This window comes from Pecten maximus, chromosome 6, assembly GCF_902652985.1.
Source record: "Pecten maximus chromosome 6, xPecMax1.1, whole genome shotgun sequence".
In the NCBI taxonomy this organism is placed as follows: Eukaryota; Metazoa; Mollusca; class Bivalvia; order Pectinida; family Pectinidae; genus Pecten; species Pecten maximus.
This window is the reverse complement of record NC_047020.1, coordinates 9,060,686-9,083,619: the sequence shown is the minus strand read 5'-3', so window position 1 is coordinate 9,083,619 and position 22,934 is coordinate 9,060,686. Positions and strand designations below refer to the sequence as shown.

General features: G+C 39.0%; 1 protein-coding gene across 1 annotated transcript; it reads right to left on the bottom strand.

Annotated features, from left to right (window-relative positions):
• Nucleotides 1-1,375: 1,375 nt before the first annotated feature.
• LOC117329986 (solute carrier family 13 member 5-like) lies at nucleotides 1,376-21,830 on the bottom strand. The gene is made up of 14 exons (XM_033888219.1): nucleotides 21,816-21,830; nucleotides 21,293-21,442; nucleotides 19,237-19,352; nucleotides 17,556-17,719; nucleotides 15,603-15,702; nucleotides 15,343-15,525; nucleotides 13,031-13,150; nucleotides 12,129-12,215; nucleotides 10,557-10,661; nucleotides 8,541-8,626; nucleotides 7,855-7,967; nucleotides 4,216-4,377; nucleotides 3,557-3,694; nucleotides 1,376-1,573 (listed from the first exon to the last, which is right to left on the bottom strand). Exons 1-14 carry the CDS (start codon nucleotides 21,828-21,830, stop codon nucleotides 1,376-1,378), a joined length of 1,737 nt encoding a protein of 578 aa, XP_033744110.1.
• Between the last annotated feature and the right edge of the window lie 1,104 nt (nucleotides 21,831-22,934).

Below are 22,934 nucleotides of genomic sequence, written 5' to 3'. Positions count from 1 at the left end.
TACCGGGTGATGACGTAGAATGGTAGTCTTAGTAATGCTCAATATACCGGGTGATGACGTAGAATGGTAGTCTTAGTAATGCTCAATATACCGGATGATAACGTATAATGGTAGTCTTAGTAATGCTCAATATACCGGATGATAACGTAGAATGGTAGTCTTAGTAATGCTCAATATACCGGATGATAACGTACGTTGTAGAGTGGCTGTCTTAGTAATACTCAATATACCGAATGATGACGTAGACTGAAAGCCATATTATTGCTAAATATACCGGATGAGGTAGACTGAAAGCCATAGTTTTGCTCAATATACCGGATGACGTAGACTGAAAGCCATAGTATTGCTCAATATACCGAATGTGACGTAAACTGGTCGCGAGTTTAAACCAAATTTCATGTTCTAATCGCCAGTATAGCCACTCAAAACAACGTACTATCCCCATTCTAATACGTTTGCTGTTCAATATATTTAGAAAAAATGTTTTACATCGCTACAAGTACGCTGTTAAGTACTCTGTGACCTCCGCTACTGACCTGTCATACTGTAGCGGACTGACCAATCAGAAAGAAGTTTTCAAAGTCGGTCAATTGGCCACGCCCTTACTGGCGAGACTTCGATCTGTATGTTGACGAAGTGGTGTGTTTGGATTGTTGTGAAAGTCCTATTACCGAAGATTTAACGACATATTTGGATTTACTCTGCAGTATGCATAGCGATATATACGTTTTGACAAAATTACTGTTGATGTGTTTCTATAGGCCCAACCGTTATGTGAAATTTTGTGCACTTGTTCACTTCATTTCGGAATTTACTTGACTAGATAGCCTACACACGGACGGAATGAACGTTTAAATCAATAAATGACGGTAATAACAATATTTGCTATTTTTGTTTAATATATTCAACTAATTCATCCTTTTCGATTTCTTCACTTTCATTCCAATCCCATGGGTCATCAATAATAAATGTTGCGGAGGCGAACTTGATGCCATATTGTTTTGACTAGAAACGAGGCGTGGCTAAATACGATTGATCGTGGTTCTATCGCAGATTAGAACATGATCCGTAACCAATCAAAACACGCGTTGCAATCGAATCGTGTTAGAATGCTCAATATACCGAATGATGACGTAGATTTGAAGCCATAGTACTGCTCAATATACCGAATGATGACGTAGATTGGAAGCCATAGTACTGCTCAATATACCGATATAGAGTGATAGTCTTAGTATTGCTAAGTTAATGAAATCTGGATAAAATGCCGATCTGTATCCAACACTGAATTCATAGAAAACCACTGAAGTTAGTGTTTGTGGTGTTTAATATTAGTGAAACACTACAAATGTTATACACACTGCAACTTAACTTTACGCTAATAGACCGAGGTAGTCCCTGACAACGTATCGTTTATCATGCTGTGATTTGTAGACGACGAGTTTAGTGACGTCATTTCCGCCAATTTTGCCCATTCTGGAAGGACGTCAAATCGGAAGTACGCCATTCCCAATGTGTTGACCGCTATAGAAACAACTGTCACGCATATCAGATTCACCAACCAACCAACCTTCACCTGTAGAAAATAAAAACAAATCAGTATCAGAATGATTGGTATGTTGTGAGCCTCGTACTGAAGGAGGTACTCAATTATGTTCTCTTTAAGTCCTACTATTCTCTGACTATATAGGGCCGCGTACTCAAGGACTGGTCTCATTTGGTTAATTTATATCGACGAGGTAGCACTCTAAAGTAAACAAGACAAGAGGCTTTTGCAAAATTGACAAAATCTGTGAAAGAGCAGTGATCCAATATTTGCATAAAAAAGGTTTGACACCTAAGGATATCCATAATGATATGATACTAGGGAAGATGCCCCTTCATATGCTTTAGTGAAAAGGTGGGTGGCAGAATTTAAGCGCGGCCGACAGAGCCTTGAGGATGACCCCCGTCCTGGAAGGCCTGTCAATGTTGCAACCCCAGAAATGGTTAATAAAGTTCATGATATTGTTATGACAGACGAGTCACAGAAAGATATATAGCCTTAGAAATGGCATTTCACAGGAAAGAGTACATTCCATTCTGACCAAGGATCTTGCAATGAGAAAGCTTTCGGTCCGATGGGTACCAAGACTTCTGACAGTTGATCAGAAGCACACCAGGCGCACATTATCGCATGCTAATCTTAACTTTTTTGAGGAAGATCCTGCCAACTTTCTTCAGACATTTGTCACTATGGATGAAACGTGTGTCCATCATTTTACCCGAGAGGCCAAACAACAATCGAAACAATGGAAGCACCCTAGCTCTCCCCCACCAAAGAAGACAAAGACTGTTCCATCAGCTGGGAAGGTTATAGCCTCGGTTTTCTGGGATGCAGGTGGTATTCTGCTGATAGATTATCTCCAAAAGGGACAAACAATCAATGGTACATACTAGGCTTCACTTCTGAGGCAGTTACGGGAAAACATTAAACTTAAGCGCCGCGGAAAGCTCACTAAAACTGAAAAAGCTACTTCAGGCACCCACTATCAGTCCGATGATGACGTCATACATACAGCTCACTAAATGTGTGTTATTCGCGATGGCCGAGTGGTTAAGGTTTACCGACACTTTATCACTAGCCCTCCACCTCTGGGTTGCGAGTTCGAAACCTACGTGGGACAGTACTGTAGGCCGGTGGTTTTTCTCCGGGTACTCTGGCTTTCCTCCACCTCCAAAACCTGGCATGTCCTTAAATGGTCCTGGCTGTTAATAGGACGTTGAACAAAAACAAACCAAAATCATTCAATAAGGACAGTGCTCCTATGCACAAGTCTGCCATTGCGATGGCTGCCATTAACGATTGTGGCTTTAAATTGATTGAGCATCCCCCTTATTCACCCGATCTCGCTCAATCAGACTTTCATCTATTTTCAAAACTGAAAACAGCTATTTCAGGTACCCACTTTCAGTCCGATGATGACGTCATACATGCAGTGGTTGACTTTCTGAACAGCCAAGAAAAGGAGTTCTATAAAAGTGGCATTGAGGCCCTTAAACAGCGCTTGCAAAAGTATATATAGATACTGAAGGGGGTTATGTTGAAAAATAATACAATATGTCCGGCAAAACTCAAATCCTTCAATATGAAGCTCACGACATATCAACCAGCCCTCGTACCTTACAAGTAGACGACACCAATTCCAGCGGCGTTATATTTATGTAAAATATAATTTACAACTGTTATAGTGGCGAAAATAGCGATACTGACTCCAGCTTTACCTCGGTGTTTTATTAAGATACGAAATGTAAATAGATTATAATGTTAGTACTAAATGATATCTAATTATAAACTATTATCAACTAGATCACTAAAAACTCAGTTCTAAATATAGCCACGGCAACATCTGAGGCATGGTTAGCTGGATGTTTATGACAGAGGCGTTGTTTTTTAAAAATTTAAGTATCATATGAAGGTTCATTATAAGATGCAACTTCTGTGCAGTTTCTCAAATTGTGTCTTCTTTGTAACACCAATATAAGTAACAAGTTATCAATCTGACTGATGTTGACCAACCATGTCTATAATCCGCAGGTATCCATAGGAGAAAGCGATGGTATTCGGCGGAGTGGCAACTGGTAACATGAAGGCGAACGAAGTTGAAATAGCAGCAGGAAGCATGAAGAACACAGGGTTGACACCGACACCTTTCCCCTGTAAACATTAGGTCACGTGACAGTATAGACATTGTCACACCGACACCGTTCCCCTGTAAACATTAGTTTATTCAACACATTCATTTATTTAACATAAGCCATCTTATTTCATAAAATTGTAGTTACAATAGACAATGTATTTAATGTTACAATCAATGAAAAAAGAGCAGGAAACAAGTTGTTAATCGTATATAGATCCTTAATTCATTAACGATCATTTAAATGTCCAAATTACTAAAATCATCAAGCTACTCAAGTTATGAGATCTATTGAGATATTATCAAGTTATGAGATCTATTGAGATATTATCTAGTTATGAGATCTATTGAGATATTATCAAGTTATGAGATCTATTGAGATATTATCTAGTTATGAGATCTATTGAGATATTATCTAGTTATGAGATCTATTGAGATATTATCAAGTTATGAGATCTATTGAGATATTATCTAGTTATGAGATCTATTGAGATATTATCTAGTTATGAGATCTATTGAGATATTATCTAGATACAATTACCAGATCAGCTAGGATGGGCATGAAGAGGCTGCAGATAGCGTTATTACTAGTCACTTCTGTACAAAGGGAGACAATCAGACAGACTATAAATACCAATGCCCAGTTGGGAACACCTGTTAACACTGCCATCTGGTGGGCAAGCCAGAGCGAAAGTCCAGATTCCTGAAATACTCATCATCAAGGAATTTTGATTAATGATTAACTGATTCAACAAGTTATCGATTTTTCTTCTCTCTTTTTTTCTAAAACTTTGAAATTCATTCCAATTCCACATTTCAGTATGAATATTTTATAGTATTACGTTATGACATTACACTGATAATTGTGTAACTTTCCATTAGCACAGTCTTTATATGTTCCACTCGTATGAATTGTTTAGCTCTTTCCGAATTTATATCTCATTCAAATGGTTAAAAACCTAATAATGCTACATTGTATATCTAAATCAGAGACGTACCTTATAGGCATGGGCGAGGCTAAACCCTCCACCCAGAATGGTATATCTAAATCAGAGACGTACCTTACAGACATGGGCGAGGGCAAACCCTCCACCCAGAATGGTATATCTAAATCAGAGACGTACCTTATAGGCATGGGCGAGGGCAAACCCTCCACACAGAATGGTATATCTAAATCAGAGACGTACCTTACAAGCATGGGCGAGGGCAAACCCTCCACACAGAATGGTATATCTAAATCAGAGACGTACCTTACAAGCATGGGCGAAGGCAAACCCTCCACCCAGAATGGTATATCTAAATCAGAGACGTACCTTACAGACATGGGCGAGGGCAAACCCTCCACCCAGTATGGTACATGTATATCTAAATCAGAGACGTACCTTACAGACATGGGCGAGGGCAAACCCTCCACCCAGAATGGTATATCTAAATCAGAGACGTACGTACCTTACAGACATGGGCGAGGGCAAACCCTCCACCCAGAATGGTATATCTAAATCAGAGATGTACCTTACAAGCATGGCCGAGGGCAAACCCTCCACCAAGAATGGTATATCTAAATCAGAGACGTGCCTTACAGACATGGGCGAGGGCAAACCCTTCACCCAGAATGGTATATCTAAATCAGAGACGTACCTTACAGACATGGGCGAGGGCAAACCCTCCACACAGAATGGTATATCTAAATCACAGATGTACCTTACAAGCATGGGCGAGGCTAAACCCTCCACCCAGAATGGTATATCTAAATCAGAGACGTACCTTACAAGCATGGGCGAGGGCAAACCCTCCACCCAGAATGGTATATCTAAATCAGAGACGTACCTTACAAGCATGGGCGAGGGCAAACCCTCCACACAGAATGGTATATCTAAATCAGAGACGTACCTTACAAGCATGGGCGAGGGCAAACCCTCCACCCAGAATGGTATATCTAAATCAGAGACGTACCTTACAAGCATGGGCGAGGGCAAACCCTCCACACAGAATGGTATATCTAAATCAGAGACGTACCTTACAAGCATGGGCGAGGGCAAACCCTCCACCCAGAATGGTATATCTAAATCAGAGACGTACCTTACAGACATGGGCGAGGGCAAACCCTCCACCCAGAATGGTATATCTAAATCAGAGACGTACCTTACAGACATGGGCGAGGGCAAACCCTCCACCCAGAATGGTATATCTAAATCAGAGACGTACCTTACAGACATGGGCGAGGGCAAACCCTCCACCCAGAATGGTATATCTAAATCAGAGACGTACCTTACAGACATGGGCGAGGGCAAACCCTCCACCCAGAATGGTATATCTAAATTAGAGACGTACCTTACAGACATGGGCGAGGGCAAACCCTCCACCCAGTATGGTACATGTATATCTAAATCAGAGACGTACCTTACAGACATGGGCGAGGGCAAACCCTCCACCCAGAATGGTATATCTAAATCAGAGACGTACCTTACAGACATGGGCGAGGGCAAACCCTCCACCCAGTATGGTACATGTATATCTAAATCAGAGACGTACCTTACAGACATGGGCGAGGGCAAACCCTCCACCCAGAATGGTATATCTAAATCAGAGACGTACCTTACAGACATGGGCGAGGGCAAACCCTCCACCCAGTATGGTACATGTATATCTAAATCAGAGACGTACCTTACAGACATGGGCGAGGGCAAACCCTCCACCCAGTATGGTATATCTAAATCAGAGACGTACGTACCTTACAGACATGGGCGAGGGCAAACCCTCCACCCAGAATGGTATATCTAAATCAGAGATGTACCTTACAAGCATGGGCGAGGGCAAACCCTCCACCAAGAATGGTATATCTAAATCAGAGACGTGCCTTACAGACATGGGCGAGGGCAAACCCTTCACCCAGAATGGTATATCTAAATCAGAGACGTACCTTACAGATATGGGCGAGGGCAAACCCTCCACCCAGAATGGTATATCTAAATCAGAGACGTGCATTACAGACATAGACGAGGGCAAACCCTTCACCCAGAATGGTATATCTAAATCACAGATGTACCTTACAAGCATGGGCGAGGCTAAACCCTCCACCCAGAATGGTATATCTAAATCAGAGACGTACCTTACAAGCATGGGCGAGGGCAAACCCTCCACCCAGAATGGTATATCTAAATCAGAGACGTACCTTACAAGCATGGGCGAGGGCAAACCCTCCACCCAGAATGGTATATCTAAATCAGAGACGTACCTTACAAGCATGGGCGAGGGCAAACCCTCCACATAGAATGGTATATCTAAATCAGAGACGTACCTTACAAGCATGGGCGAGGGCAAACCCTCCACCCAGAATGGTATATCTAAATCAGAGACGTACCTTACAAGCATGGGCGAGGGCAAACCCTCCACACAGAATGGTATATCTAAATCAGAGACGTACCTTACAAGCATGGGCGAGGGCAAACCCTCCACCCAGAATGGTATATCTAAATCAGAGACGTACCTTACAGACATGGGCGAGGGCAAACCCTCCACCCAGAATGGTATATCTAAATCAGAGACGTACCTTACAGACATGGGCGAGGGCAAACCCTCCACCCAGAATGGTATATCTAAATCAGAGACGTACCTTACAGACATGGGCGAGGGCAAACCCTCCACCCAGAATGGTATATCTAAATCAGAGACGTACCTTAAAGACATGGGCGAGGGCAAACCCTCCACCCAGAATGGTATATCTAAATCAGAGACGTACCTTACAGACATGGGCGAGGGCAAACCCTCCACCCAGAATGGTATATCTAAATCAGAGACGTACCTTACAGACATGGGCGAGGGCAAACCCTCCACCCAGAATGATATATCTAAATCAGAGACGTACCTTACAAGCATGGGCGAGGGCAAACCCTCCACCCAGAATGATATATCTAAATCAGAGACGTACCTTACAAGCATGGGCGAGGGCAAACCCTCCACCCAGAATGATATATCTAAATAAGAGACGTACCTTACAAGCATGGGCGAGGGCAAACCCTCCACCCAGAATGATATATCTAAATCAGAGACGTACCTTACAAGCATGGGCGAGGGCAAACCCTCCACCCAGAATGATATATCTAAATCAGAGACGTACCTTACAAGCATGGGCGAGGGCAAACCCTCCACCCAGAATGGTATATCTAAATAAGAGACGTACCTTACAAGCATGGGCGAGGGCAAACCCTCCACCCAGAAGTAGCGTCACTCCCCAGGGAAACTTCCCGTTAAGTGTTTTCCAGTCCAGTAATGTCCTCCGTGACGGATCTGTGACTTTCAACGGAAACGTATAAACATGTTATGATACCGATACCATCAACAACTAATGTTTGAGAATTCTAATATATAACATATCCGGTATAGTGTTACTCATACACAAATACTTTTGATATACATTGTATCAACGGAGCCAGATTCCGTGCCAATGTTCGGGAGATATAAATTTTCTTTCGATAGAATATCAAAGGTCACCATGTCAACGAATCAAAACGCATTAACTGGTTTTTTTTTTCAAAAGTTATAATGATAATTTCATGTCTTGGGAGTTGAATTACACCCACTTATTATGGTAGAAATTGTTTTAGTCCAGACAGAGTCAAGCATAACATATCATCCTCTGATGTAACAAGTAATCCCGTAAGAGCACCAGTCAATATATATACGTGATATCAATAATAGGTATTGGGACACGAAATTTTAAAATCAAAGTCTGCAAAAAGGCAGTTACATGTCAAATATCAGAACACATGTCATACCCACAGTCTGAAATACAGTGAACATTGACTGGGAAATATCATGAAATTTCTTCATGTCAACTGGGAGCCTTGTTTTATATTACCATCCTACACTTACCATCATCCCTCTCTCTCGAACTCGGAAACACGAACAGCAGACTAGCGATCAACATGGCTGGTACCGCGCCACCCAAATACCTAGGTAAGGAATCAGTCAAATTAAAACAGGCGTAGTTGAATAAAATCTATGTTTATCCAGTATAATATCGTTTAGCACAAGACATTAGTAAATGATTAGAAAGAATTCTTTAAGCAAGTGTTGATATCGAAAGTGTAATGGGTATGGCAATATTTAAGAAATAATTAACGATGATTCGTGTATTGTTGCAGGATATACAACGAGGACGAGGATATTTTGCAATTAAATTAATAACGAAGGCCGCAGGCCTGAGTTATTAATTAAAATTGCAAAATATCCAAGTCCGAGTTGTATATCCTGCAACAATACACGAGTCAAAGTTGATTATTTCTATTCTACCATGTACTGTTTAGTTCTGAGATCTACCTCTTTCTAATAGAAAAACGGCAAAGAAACCCCGGGAAAAACTTGTAATTTATTTCTTGAGTATTGCATTATTTTGTTGATAAAATATACATTTCTTTACAGGCACTACAGTACTACAATCAAGAACATCTATCATATGGCATTGATTTTTTAAAATTAAAAAAAAAGGATGAAAAAAAAGCGGCCTTCGTAGGATTCGAACTCGGGTCGTGATAAAAAACGAGCAAAGACTAACTCATTAGCCCACTCGGCTACAGTAACCGTATTCTCTTAGGGTGAATATTAGATACATAACATTGTAACAGCCGTGACTCACGAGCGTGTGTTATTGACACGAGCGTGTATTATTGGAAAATAATACATGGTTTTAAACCAATCAAAACTGGCGTTGCATAGCAAACATGGTAGAATGCATGATAATAGTGGATGGGTCGTGCAGTAGTGTCTATGTCAATGATTGTATGATGAATGTAATAGTGTACATGTATATGAAACCATTGCGTATGTTATAAAGTGAAAAATACTATGTATTATAGTGTATGTGACATAAAATAGTGTGTGTGAATTTGTGAATAAAAATCTTGTAAGCTTTGAGCGTTCGGTGCTCATATGACAAACTGCTGTAACTACACTGGCTCTCATTTTGAGAACGTGAATTACATGTACTTTACCTGTTTTGTATCTAAACTCCGCCTTTATTATATATTTTTGCGAGTGTTATATGCCTTCAAATACTCATTTATTCAACACCTCAGTTATTAACTCACCTTGCCCGAAGGGATGGTGGGCTTATGCCATGGTGCGACGTCCAACGTCCGTCGGTCTGTCAACTTTTCCTTTAAATCTCAACTTGCCCTGAATGCCTCAATGGATTTTGATGAAATTTGATCTGGGGCGTTATTGGGCAAAGAAAATCAAACGCTGTATAAACGGAGGGTATGGCCCCCTGGGGCCGGAGGGGCAGGGCCCAATAGGAGAAATTCAGGTAAATCCTTGAAATCCCTACTCACCTGAACGCCTGAATGGGTTTTGATGAAATTTCGTCTGGGGCATTATTGGGCAAATGCAATCTAACGTTGTATAAACGGAGGGTGTGGCTCCCCTGGGGCTGGAGGGCGGAGCCCAATAGAGGAAATTGAGGTAAATCCTTTAAATTCTTACCCGTCCTGAACGCCTGAATGGATTTTGATGATCTTTGGTCTGGAGCATTATTGGTCAAATGAGATCTAATGTTGTACAAACGAAGGGTGTGGTACTCTTGGGGCGGGAGAAATAGGGAAAATATAGCCAAAAAATAACTTGTTTTCCATTTGAAGAATGACAGGATTTGGTCCACCTGTAGTTTGAACCATTGTTGGGAGAGGCAGTTCAAAAGTAGGAAAATATTTGAAATACCTGGTACATGTATAACTTAAATTATAGTATTTTGCCATTATTTCTGAAATATCCAGGTGAGCGATGTAGGCCCTCTGGGCCTCTTGTCTGAAGGTTTGTTTGTTGACTTTAGCAAATATTGTAGAAGAATAAAGACTAGACTTAAATATCTGGTTAATAACATCTTACCCTTTGCGGAAAAGGGAACCCCATCCAGGGAAAAATTCTGGATCTATCGTGAACCATGCTAGGATCAAGGCGGCCAGGTGAAGAAGCACGGCTACCTCCGCAAAACTAAAAGACAATATCAATGTAATGTACCAAATATACAGTAAACTACAGAAACGTATCATTGTAATGTACCAATTCTGCAGTGAACTACAGAAAAGTATCATTGTAATGTACCAATTCAATAGTGAACTACAGAAAAGTATCATTGTTAGTACAAAGTCAAACAGTGCAACTACAGGAAAGGTCGGATCTTGTAATGTACCAATTCAATAGTGAACTACAGAAAAAAAGTATCATTGTTAATGTCAAAATTCAACAGTGAACTACAGGAAAAAGGATATTGTAATGTACCAATTCCAACCGTGAACTACAGAAAAGTATCATTGTAATGTACAAATTAAACAGTTGAAACTACAGGAAAGCTCATTTGTAATGTACCAATTCATATAGTGAACACAGAAACAGTACCATGTATTAAAAAATTCAATAGCGAACTACAGAAAAATATCATTGTAATGTACCGATTCAACAGTGAACTACAAGAAAAGTATCATTTGTAATGTCCCAACTCAACAGTGAACTACAGAAACGTATCATTGTAATGTACCAATTCAACAGTGAACTACAGGAAAGGATCATTGTAATGTACCAATTCAATAGTGAACTACAGAAAAGTATCATTGTAATGTACCAATTCAACAGTGAACTACAGGAAAGGATCATTGTAATGTACCAATTCAACAGTGAACTACAGAAAAGTATCATTGTAATGTACAAATTCAACAGTGAACTACAGGAAAGGATCATTGTAATGTACCAATTCAATAGTGAACTACAGAAAAGTATCATTGTAATGTACCAATTCAACAGTGAACTACAGGAAAGGATCATTGTAATGTACCAATTCAACAGTGAACTACAGAAAAGTATCATTGTAATGTACCAATTCAACATTAAACTACAGGAAAGCATCATTATAATGTACCAATTCAACAGTGAACTACAGGAAAGCATCATTGTAATGTACTAATTCAACATTAAATGACTTTACTATGTACTGCACATAACCATTAATAACCAAAACAAAAACAATCTGTCCTCGAGTAATGAACGAATGAAAAACATGACAGGCTGCCCGATGTCACGCGCAGCATGCATTACACATCCGTGCGTTTTAATACTTAGTACTGCGATAGTACAGTAACAAAAACAACACACATTGTCCGTGTACATTAACAAACAACAACACACATTGTCCGTGTACAGTAACAAACAACAACACACATTGTCCATGTACATTAACAAACAACAACACACATTGTCCGTGTATATTAACAAACAACAACACACATTGTCCGTGTACAGTAACAAACAACAACACACAATGTCATCAACATTTCATCGGGAAGTTATCAGTGAAGGGATTGATTTAGTACGTCTGTCAAATAACATGTATTCCTGCGCGTTAAGACAATAGTGTACTGATAAGGCTCCAGGTTTACAGGAAGTACAGTTTGTTTGACATAGTACCTTAATTTACCGAGCTGCTGGTACTGACTTTCTATATACTGTTTTACCTTCTTCCTATTACCATCGGTACTGGTCCGAAATACAGGTCTGAAAATAGTACAAATGGTACAGTTTAAGATAATAAGCTTTCCTGTTCAGAGTTCAGTACTAAAAGGCACATGGAATAAGAAATCTCATTTTATTGTATTCGCATAAGTAATGTGCCATGTTGTCTCCTTGAAAATGTACACCATCATGTTATACAGGGACTGTTGATCGACTATTGTTATCTGTGACAGTCACTACTGTACAGTATTAGTCTATTGTAAAACACCTGTTGTACCATTGACAGTCACTACTGTACAGTATTAGTCTATTGTAAAACACCTGTTGTACCATTGTCATTGTCATTGACAGTCACTACTGTACAGTATTAGACTATTGTAAAACACCTGTTGTACCATTGTCATTGTCAGTCACTACTGTACAGTATTAGTCTATTGTAAAACACCTGTTGTACCATTGTCATTGACAGTCACTACTGTACAGTATTAGACTATTGTAAAACACCCGTTGTACCATTGACAGTCACTACTGTACAGTATTAGACTATTGTAAAACACCTGTTGTACCATTGTCATTGACAGTCACTACTGTACAGTATTAGACTATTGTAAAACACCTGTTGTACCATTGTCATTGACAGTCACAACTGTACAGTATTAGTCTATTGTAAACACCTGTTGTACCATTGTCATTGTCATTGACAGTCACTAATTTACAGTATTAGACTATTGTAAACACCTGTTGTACCATTGCCATTGACAGTCACTACTGTAGAGTATTAGTCTATTGTAAAACATCGTCACCTGCGGTTATAATAATTTTAGACAAGACGAACTTACGCTAATGCCATTACGTACCGTATTCCGAAGAAAACGACTTGCAGACACAACCAGGCCAGAAGGACGCTGATGAGTGCTACAGGGAATGAGAAGACGAACCATGTGGCGAATGTTATCCCCGAGTCGCCATCCGATATCCTGTGGATGAAATCAAACTGGAAAGCGTTATAAGGATTTAGAGTACAGAGTTATCCCCGAGATACCATCCGATATCCTGTGGATGGATTTAGAGTACAGAGTTATCCCCGACTCGCCATCCGATATCCTGTGGATCAAATTAATCCGGATAAGATAATAAGGATTCAGAAGTACGTAGTGTGTGTGTGTATTGATTGCAATTTGCAGACCTGTCAACTGTTACAATTTTGGCGTAATTGTTACGTTTTCTTGCTCTTAATTACGCCGTTATGAGTGTAAAGATATTAGTACGCTTTCCTTGAAAGCCGCGGATTTTGTCCGGGTTTTTTTCACATTATTTTCTGCTTGGTCGATCGGAACACTTCATTCGCTTCCCTTGATGACAACAAATCGGAACGATGAGTTCCGACTGATAATTATTCTCGCTCAATCAGAAGCTTTGTCACTTTGTTCTTCGGCGTTACAGACAATAAGAGTCTGGTTGAACGAGACTATAACCATTTGTCTCTACAGGGGTATCGCGTATTTTAAACAGGTGTTTACATGAAACAAAGATGGCGTCGGAAAATGAGAAGAACGCACTGTTGAGAATCAGGTGGTTTTAGCCAAAACAGCGCCATTTGAGTATTCAAAATTTTCGTCCAGAGTATTCAAAGAGTTATCCGGACATTGTAAAAGCTTCAAAGGGTAGTTCTTATGCCATGGAGTGGAATGCGGCATAAAGAGGCACTTAAAACAATTAAACATCAACAAAATTCAACTTCGAGACCGAGTACACATAGAATGGACAAGGTTTTGATGAAACAAATTCAACGATGGCGGTTACAAACGCCGAGTGAATGTTCATTGCATTTTTATATAGAGCACAATCTGTCAATCGCGGTCACAAATCATTCTCAGGGGTTGCCCTTGCAACTTGATTCACCTGGCCACTGAAAAAGCATCAAAAAAGTTACTGTATCAATTTGTTAAGATTCTCGGTGACATTTATTATTATCTTGAAATAAGGGCAAATCGCAAGCAAGAACTAACAGAATTTCAAACCCTGTGTGACAAAGAATTTCACTACGTCCTCAAACATGTCTGCACAAGACGGCTTTCACTTGGAAAATGCATTGAACGATTAATTGAACATTGGCTTCCTCTTAAATCATTCTTCACAAGCAAGCACGAAGAAAAGAAAAAGTCAAAAATGAAAGGAAAATAAAAGGAAAAACACAAAGAATAAACTAGTGTGTTCAAAAAGCATTGTCAGTGAATGATAGCAAGAAACAAGAACCCGAAAAGTCAATACGGGCACAAGTTTCGTCCAATACACAACTTAGAGAGGAACGACTCTACAAACTCGTAATATCTGGAAGATGTGCAGTGTATGCATTATTTTTGAAGAATTGAATCAAAATATTCGACAGATACAATATAGGACTACAAGAACAGCAGCCAGATACATCAGATACATAGAATTTTAATGGCACTGTATAAATAAAATGTATAAACCATCAGCGATTACTTCACAGTCTAACATTCTAGACGTTGGCTACAAAGGTTAACAGCACATGAATGTATTGTTAATATGTTATTTGATACGAAGCTGAACCATTTCTGAAGAAGCTGAGAGAAGAATGTAAAAGTATTTTTTTCAGCAATGTGAGAATTATTGTCAAACAGTACTAGACTACATGAAGACAATATTTCCTATAGAGAAAATGCCTCTTTTCAGTCAATAGAAGCGTTTGCCTCTCGTATGAAACCAGTGTTGGGTGAAAATTCAACTTGACCGCAGAGGTCATGAACTTAAATAAATAATTTTCAGCTTACCAGACTGACCTATTACCTTTAATGATGTTTCCCAGCAGGTCCCCAGACCCCCAGCTATATTATTTCGCCTCGCTTTGCTCGGCATGTGTACACTTTCCACAACTAAAGGTGGCCAGAATGCTTTGTCCTGTTGAACTTGTTTAAAACATTTGCTTTGTTATTTATTAACTATTTGGTGTCTACATAGACACAAGGCTAAATTCATGTTACACGCAATAATAGAACAACTCATAAACAACTCACGAGCGAAATCAACATTAACCTAAATACTTTGTGTGCGAAAACACTTCGTGTCCTACTCCAATAACATTGTCAGTATGCAGTATGCAAAATTGTAAAATGTAGTACAGTGGTATGACTTTATAAGAACTTACAAATCAGCGTGTCCCTTCATGACGAGGTTAGGTCCTGTTCCGGTCAATGTAGCCACGCCGCCACAGTTTGCAGCATAACACACAGCCAACATCGTAGCTTTGCATATTTTCTGAGATTCTGGGTCTAGAGCATCAAAGTCGAATTCTTCAGGCTTCGTCGATGCCATCTTTACAGTACTAGAACTACAAAGTGAACAAATATGTGTATGGGACATAAAATCATAGGATTTCGTCATACAAATATCAACGTTATAGCCTACCCTATATCATTGTCAGCCACCGTATCAAGGTTCATCTCCACGCATGGCATATCAATGATCTTAACGTCATCCCTGACAGCTTTACTCGTGGTGTCGTTGCCTAAAACAGATAGAGTGCTGATGTCATTACGTTTAATTTCTGTTGCTTGGCCTATAAATGGATACCCTATAGTTATCAACGGATTTCGGATTTTAATAACATTTTAGGAAATTGTATATGAATAAACTATAAAAAAAACTATAACAACAGATTGTCTGAGCGACAAACAAATTGTATGAAAGAAATATAGAAAGGATATATAAATGCATTTTTATAAACAATTGCATAAAACCCCATAGAAAAAGTGTCTATCCAACAAGACTAGGGACCGTTAATCAGTCCTCAATAATCAATAAAATCACTTAATCTTGTACTCGATAAAGGGAGAGAAAATCCAATAAAAGCTAAGAGTGTAAAGAAACCATAATAAAGTAGATAAAATCAGAGATAAAAGCCATGAGTGTAGAGAAACCATGATATACGGAGACAGAATCAGAGATAAAAGCCATGAGTGTAGAGAAACCATGATATACGGAGACAGAATCAGAGATAAAAGCCATGAGTGTAGAGAAACCATGATATACGGAGACAGAATCAGAGATAAAAGCCATGAGTGTAGAGAAACCATGATATACGGAGACAGAATCAGAGATAAAAGCCATGAGTGTAGAGAAACCATGATATACGGAGACAGAATAAGAGATAAAAGCCATGAGTGTAGAGAAACCATGATATACGGAGACAGAATAAGAGATAAAAGCCATGAGTGTAGAGAAACCATGATATACGGAGACAGAATAAGAGATAAAAGCCAGGAGTGTAGAGAAACCATGATATACGGAGACAGAATCAGAGATAAAAGCCAGGAGTGTAGAGAAACCATGATATACGGAGACAGAATCAGAGATAAAAGCCATGAGTGTAAAGAAACCATGATATACGGAGACAGAATAAGAGATAAAAGCCATGAGTGTAGAGAAACCATGATATACGGAGACAGAATAAGAGATAAAAGCCATGAGTGTAGAGAAACCATGATATACGGAGACAAAATCAGAGATAAAGCCATGAGTGTAGAGAAACCATGATATACGGAGACAGAATAAGAGATAAAAGCCATGAGTGTAGAGAAACCATGATATACTGAGATAAAATTAGAGATCAAAGCCATGAGTGTAGAGAAACCATGATATACGGAGACAGAATAAGAGATAAAAGCCATGAGTGTAGAGAAACCATGATATACGGAGACAGAATCAGAGATAAAAGCCATGAGTGTAGAGAAACCATGATATACGGAGACAGAATAAGAGATAAAAGCCAGGAGTGTAGAGAAACCATGATATACTGAGATAAAATTAGAGATCAAAGCCATGAGTGTAGAGAAACCATGATATACGGAGACAGAATAAGAGATAAAAGCCATGAGTGTAGAGAAACCATGATATACGGAGAGAGAAACAGAGATAAAAGCCATGAGTGTAGAGAAACCATGATATACGGAGACAGAATCAGAGATAAAAGCTTGAATTAAGTGATAGAAAGTTGCCATCAGTAAACTTCCATTATCTTCCAGTCTCTGTGCAAGTGTATCTGTAATAGTCACGGGGGAACACTCACCCAGGATACCACTGTGTTCGTCAATACTAGACCCAAACTCTGCACCATTAGCAATTGGTTGGTGATACAGGTTTTTATGTAGATGCAGTGTCATTGATGATATACAATGCAGTAGCAGAAATGTGTCTTTCTGTTTAATTGTCAACAATTCAGATGTTGATTGTTTGAAATGCGACAGCGCAGTTAATATCAATAACATAACCTGCAAAACGATCGACATTCACTTTAAGTTAATTGAAGCGTAAAAACGGAAATTGAATCACAAACGTCAATGTCAATGACCCATTACGTACCTGGCCGGCCTTCCGCCATCAGTTGTGTGTTATCAGGAGAGGATTTCGGGGAAAGTAACTGTGACAGTACTGCCTGAGCTATCGGGACCATCATGGCGGTAGTGGGAATATTCAGTAACCACATAGACAGCGTGAATGTGGTCAACATAAACCCTAGTATTAACCTGGGAAATATAAACCCTAGTATTAACCTGGGAAATATAAACCCTAGTATTAACCTGGGAAATATAAACCCTAGTATTAACCTGGGAAATATAAACCCTAGTGTTAACCTGGGAAATATAAACCCTAGTATTAACCTGGGAAATATAAACCCTAGTGTTAACCTGGGAAACATAAACCCTAGTATTAACCTGGGAAACATAAACCCTAGTATTAACCTGGGAAATATAAACCCTTGTCTTAACCTGGGAAATATAAACCCTAGTCTTAACCTGGGAAATATAAACCCTAGTGTTAACCTGGGAAACATAAACCCTAGTATTAACCTGGGAAATATAAACCCTAGTGTTAACCTGGGAAATATAAACCCTAGTATTAACCTGGGAAATATAAACCCTAGTGTTAACCTGGGAAATATAAACCCTAGTATTAACCTGGGAAATATAAACCCTAGTGTTAACCTTGGAAATATAAACCCTAGTATTAACCTGGGAAATATAAACCCTAGTGTTAACCTGGGAAATATAAACCCTAGTATTAACCTGGGAAATATAAACCCTAGTGTTAACCTGGGAAATATAAACCCTAGTGTTAACCTGGGAAATATAAACCCTAGTGTTAACCTGGGAAATATAAACCCTAGTGTTAACCTGGGAAATATAAACCCTAGTATTAACCTGGGAAATATAAACCCTAGTATTAACCTGGGAAATATAAACCCTAGTATTAACCTGGGAAATATAAACCCTCGTATTAACCTGAGAAATATAAACCCTAGTATTAACCTAGGAAATATAAACCCTAGTATTAACCTGGGAAATATAAACCCTAGTGTTAACCTGGAAAATATAAACCCTAGTATTAACCTGGGAAATATAAACCCTAGTATTAACCTGGGAAATATAAACCCTAGTGTTAACCTGGGAAATATAAATCTTAGTAGTAACCTGGGAAATATAAACCCTAGTGTTAACCTGGGAAATATAAATCACAGAAGAGTATTGTAGAGGAGCGGGAATTACAAGTTTAATTTTAATTAGATTATTATTATATACAACAGAGGTGTCTTGGGAATTCCAACACTTTAACTCAAAGGGCTTTATTTAGAGCATGTTACATGTACCTGCAAAGCTGACATTAATATGGAATACAGATTGGCAGAACTACTAACCATCCCTAACAAATTCAGATGGTATCCATTGTCCATTGAATGTCATGACTTATCTATTGGTGTAATTACTGTAACGATTGATACACATTGTCTCTCTGGGAAATAACTTTAATGAGTAAACAAGCATACATGGTCATTTGTTTTAATTCAGTGATCAATCCTGATAAAAGTAATAAGACGCTGGCATAAACTATTTCGAAAATAGTAAATACATAATTTGAAAAGATATCAGTTGGCATTAATGGAAATATGAATTCTAACTTGACAAAAGAGAAATAAAATATATGCCAATCTTTAATTACAAATGACCGTGTTGTATATATTTGTGTAGAACTGAATATACTTTACCGCGTAGGTGATGTCCCCGTCATCAATAACAAACGTAAGGCGAACCGCTTATGGACACCCCATCTTTCTATTGCTATGGCAACAGTTAATGCTCCAATCAGATTAAAGATTGTAGGCTGCAAAACAATTACCTTTAAATCAAACTACAAATCAAATATAGCGATATTAAGGAAAATTAAGAAAAAACGGTATCGTCCATTTCCTTATTATTATGGAAAGTAATATTCATTGTATGCTTTAGGACCTTTGGTATTGACATACAACGTAACCAGCTTTGCACAACATACTACAAATATGTATGACATGCGTGATGATTTCAGTTTTACATATTGTTTTTAGATAGAAGCATTCCTGCTTCCCCAACCTACGGGATTTACATGTCCCAGTGGACGTTACATTTCTTGGTAGTAACATTCCTGCTTCCCCAACCTACGGTGTTTACATGCCCCGGTGGGCATTACATTTCTTGGTAGTAACATTCCTGCTTCCCCTACCTACAGTGTTTACATTCCCCAGTGGACGTTACATTTCTCGGTAGTAACATTCCTGCTTCCCTTACCTACAGTGTTTACATTCCCCAGTGGACATTACATTTCTCGGTAGTAACATTCCTGCTTCCCCTACCTACAGTGTTTACATTCCCCAGTGGACGTTACATTTCTCGGTAGTAACATTCCTGCTTCCCCTACCTACGGTGTTTACATTCCCCAGTGGATATTACATTTCTCGGTAGTAACATTCCTGCTTCCCCAACCTACGGTATTTACATGCCCCAGTGGGCACTACATTTCTTGGTAGTAACATTCCTGCTTCCCTTACCTACAGTGTTTACATTCCCCAGTGGACATTACATTTCTCGGTAGTAACATTCCTGCTTCCCCAACCTACGGGATTTACATGTCCCAGTGGACGTTACATTTCTTGGTAGTAACATTCCTGCTTCCCCTACCTACGGTGTTTACATGCCCAAGTGGACATTACATTTCTTGGTAGTAACATTCCTGCTTCCCCAACCTACGGTATTTACATGCCCCAGTGGACATTACATTTCTTGGTAGTAACATTCCTACTTCCCCTACCTACGGTGTTTACATGCCCCAGTGGACGTTACATTTCTCGGTAGTAACATTCCTGCTTCCCCAACCTACGGTGTTTACATGCCCAAGTGGACATTCCATTTCTTGGTAGTAACATTCCTGCTTCCCCTACCTACGGTATTTACATGCCCAAGTGGACATTACATTTCTCGGTAGTAACATTCCTACTTCCCCTACCTACGGTATTTACATACCCCAGCTGACTCGATATTTCAGGACCCGTTATTATGATCCCCATGAGAAAAATTAACAACAAGCGGTTTCGTTGTAAAGTTTTGCGGTCGACACCATGCTCTTATTGGGAAATATTATAATTCTCTTTTTTTTAACGGTTCAAATATAGCAAAGGCCAAAGTAAGGATGCTGAAGAAATTAGAAAAAAAATATCTAAATATCATGTTATGCTGACATTAGGAGCATAAATCAAGCTAATTACTTAGCTACCTTCATACAGGAAGGCTTACTATCACTGCATACAATTAAGTTCAACTTCTCTGTATAACAATGTATTATCAAATTCTGAACAGTATAAAAAAAGTTTTTGATTTCTCTCTACAATATGAAGTCGGACGTTTTCGATACTCGGTGAAATATCTGGTGGTTCACTACTGTAAGTTTCTCATTTTGAGAATGTGACTTTACATCTACCCTCCCGGAACGCCTTGGCTTATTCTCCTTGTAATTACTAAGAGTCTCCATACATGTCCTATTTTTGGTTCGTATGTATGTGCTCTTGTGTTATCGATTTTGTATCAGAATTACGATTTCGTTTAATGTTCATGGATATTCGCTGTTGTTGTTTCAAATTGTTGAAAGCAGAATTCGTTCTTTACTTATATATATTTGAAACCCATGTCAACTTTACTATCATTGTTTAAGGTATTTATATCATTACATAAGTACTATACACAGTGCTAGAACCGAGAGTCGGACAGACAAAAAAGATTTAACCCTCTTACGTTGAAGTATTTCGCTGACATGGTCCCGATTTTGCTCACGCCCATGACTGGAAATAGAACGACCGGAAGTAAAGCCGTAATTGGAACAGGAAGTGTTTCTGTAGTCCAATAGAATGCCATCAATATAAGGCCGTATGCACATTTGGATTGCTGGAAATACAGGTGTACAAAAAATAATTAACAATCTCGAGTACAATAAAAGGAATTCAAACACATTATAACAATGGACGTGGACAACATTACATTGTCATACATGACCAACGCTTTTTATTGGTGTCATAATTATGCGGTATTAATGAGAAGGAACGGAGTCATATATTAATGCGTGTACATAGCATATCGCGGTACTGACAGCAAATCTATTTTACTATATGTTGATCGTGGCGGGCATCTTGGATTACCTGTGAGTTCCCCATAGTTACAATAACGGTATAGTTACCTGTGAGTTCCCCATACAAGTGTAGTTACAATGACGGTATAGTTACCTGTGAGTTCCCCATAGTTACAATGACGGTATAGTTACCTGTGAGTTCCTCATGGTTACAATGACGGTATAGTTACCTGTGAGTTCCCCATAGTTACAATGACGGTTTAGTTACCTGTGAGTTCCCCATAGTTACAATGACGGTATAGTTACCTGTGAGTTCCCCATAGTTACAATGACGGTATAGTTGCCTGTGAGTTCCCCATGGTTACAATGACGGTATAGTTGCCTGTGAGTTCCCCATGGTTACAATGACGGTATAGTTACCTGTGAGTTCCCCATGGTTACAATGACGGTATAGTTACCTGTGAGTTCCCCATGGTTACAATGACGGTATAGTTACCTGTGAGTTCCCCATAGTTACAATGACGGTATAGTTACCTGTGAGTTCCCCATAGTTACAATGACGGTATAGTTACCTGTGAGTTCCCCATAGTTACAATGACGGTATAGTTACCTGTGAGTTCCCCATAGTTACAATGACGGTATAGTTACCTGTGAATTCCCTATAATTACCAGCGGTAGCAGTATTATAGGTGGAATTAAAAGCAGACACAGCGGTTTCTTCTCACGTAAAAATCCACGAAATGACATTGTATTTATAAACAAAATGCCGCAAAAATAAGCAGTGAAGTGTATTTCTCCTAACGCTGTTTAGACTCTGTCTCACTTACTACTGTGTAATGTAGCTAACTGTTGTAGCGAAAATTATTTAACACTTTTGACGATTTAGTTTTCGCTACATGAGCAGCTACGTGTATGCTATGTCAGGTAGATCAAAACACTGTGTCAGGTAGATTAAAACAAATGTATTCTAACACATGCGTTAATGGGTATGGGTCACTTTTATAAGCAATACCGACCGTAGTTTTTATGTTGCTACTTCAGAATATTTTATGTTTTTATATTCCTACTTCAGAGTCTGTTGTTTTTTCGTTGCTGCTTCAGAATGTTTTATGTTGCTATTTCAGAAAATTCTATGTTTGAAGTCACTGCTTCAGAATATTTCATGTTTTATATTGCTACGTAAAAAATATTCTATATTTTATGTTACTCCTTCAGCATGTTTTATGCTGCCGCTTCAGAATATCTTATGCTCCTCCGTTTAAATGTATTATGTTTTTATGTGCTATTTCATTTTAACGTTTATGTTTTTAT

Excerpts from the sequence above, each read along its gene's own strand:
- LOC117329986 (XM_033888219.1), bottom strand. Across the intron at positions 15,703-17,555 it reads GATGGCGGAAGGCCGGCCAG|GCAACGACACCACGAGTAAA; the intron begins GTACGTAATGGG and ends TATCTGTTTTAG. Across the intron at positions 8,627-10,556 it reads GGTTCCCTTTTCCGCAAAGG|GTATTTGGGTGGCGCGGTAC; the intron begins GTAAGATGTTAT and ends TTCCTTACCTAG.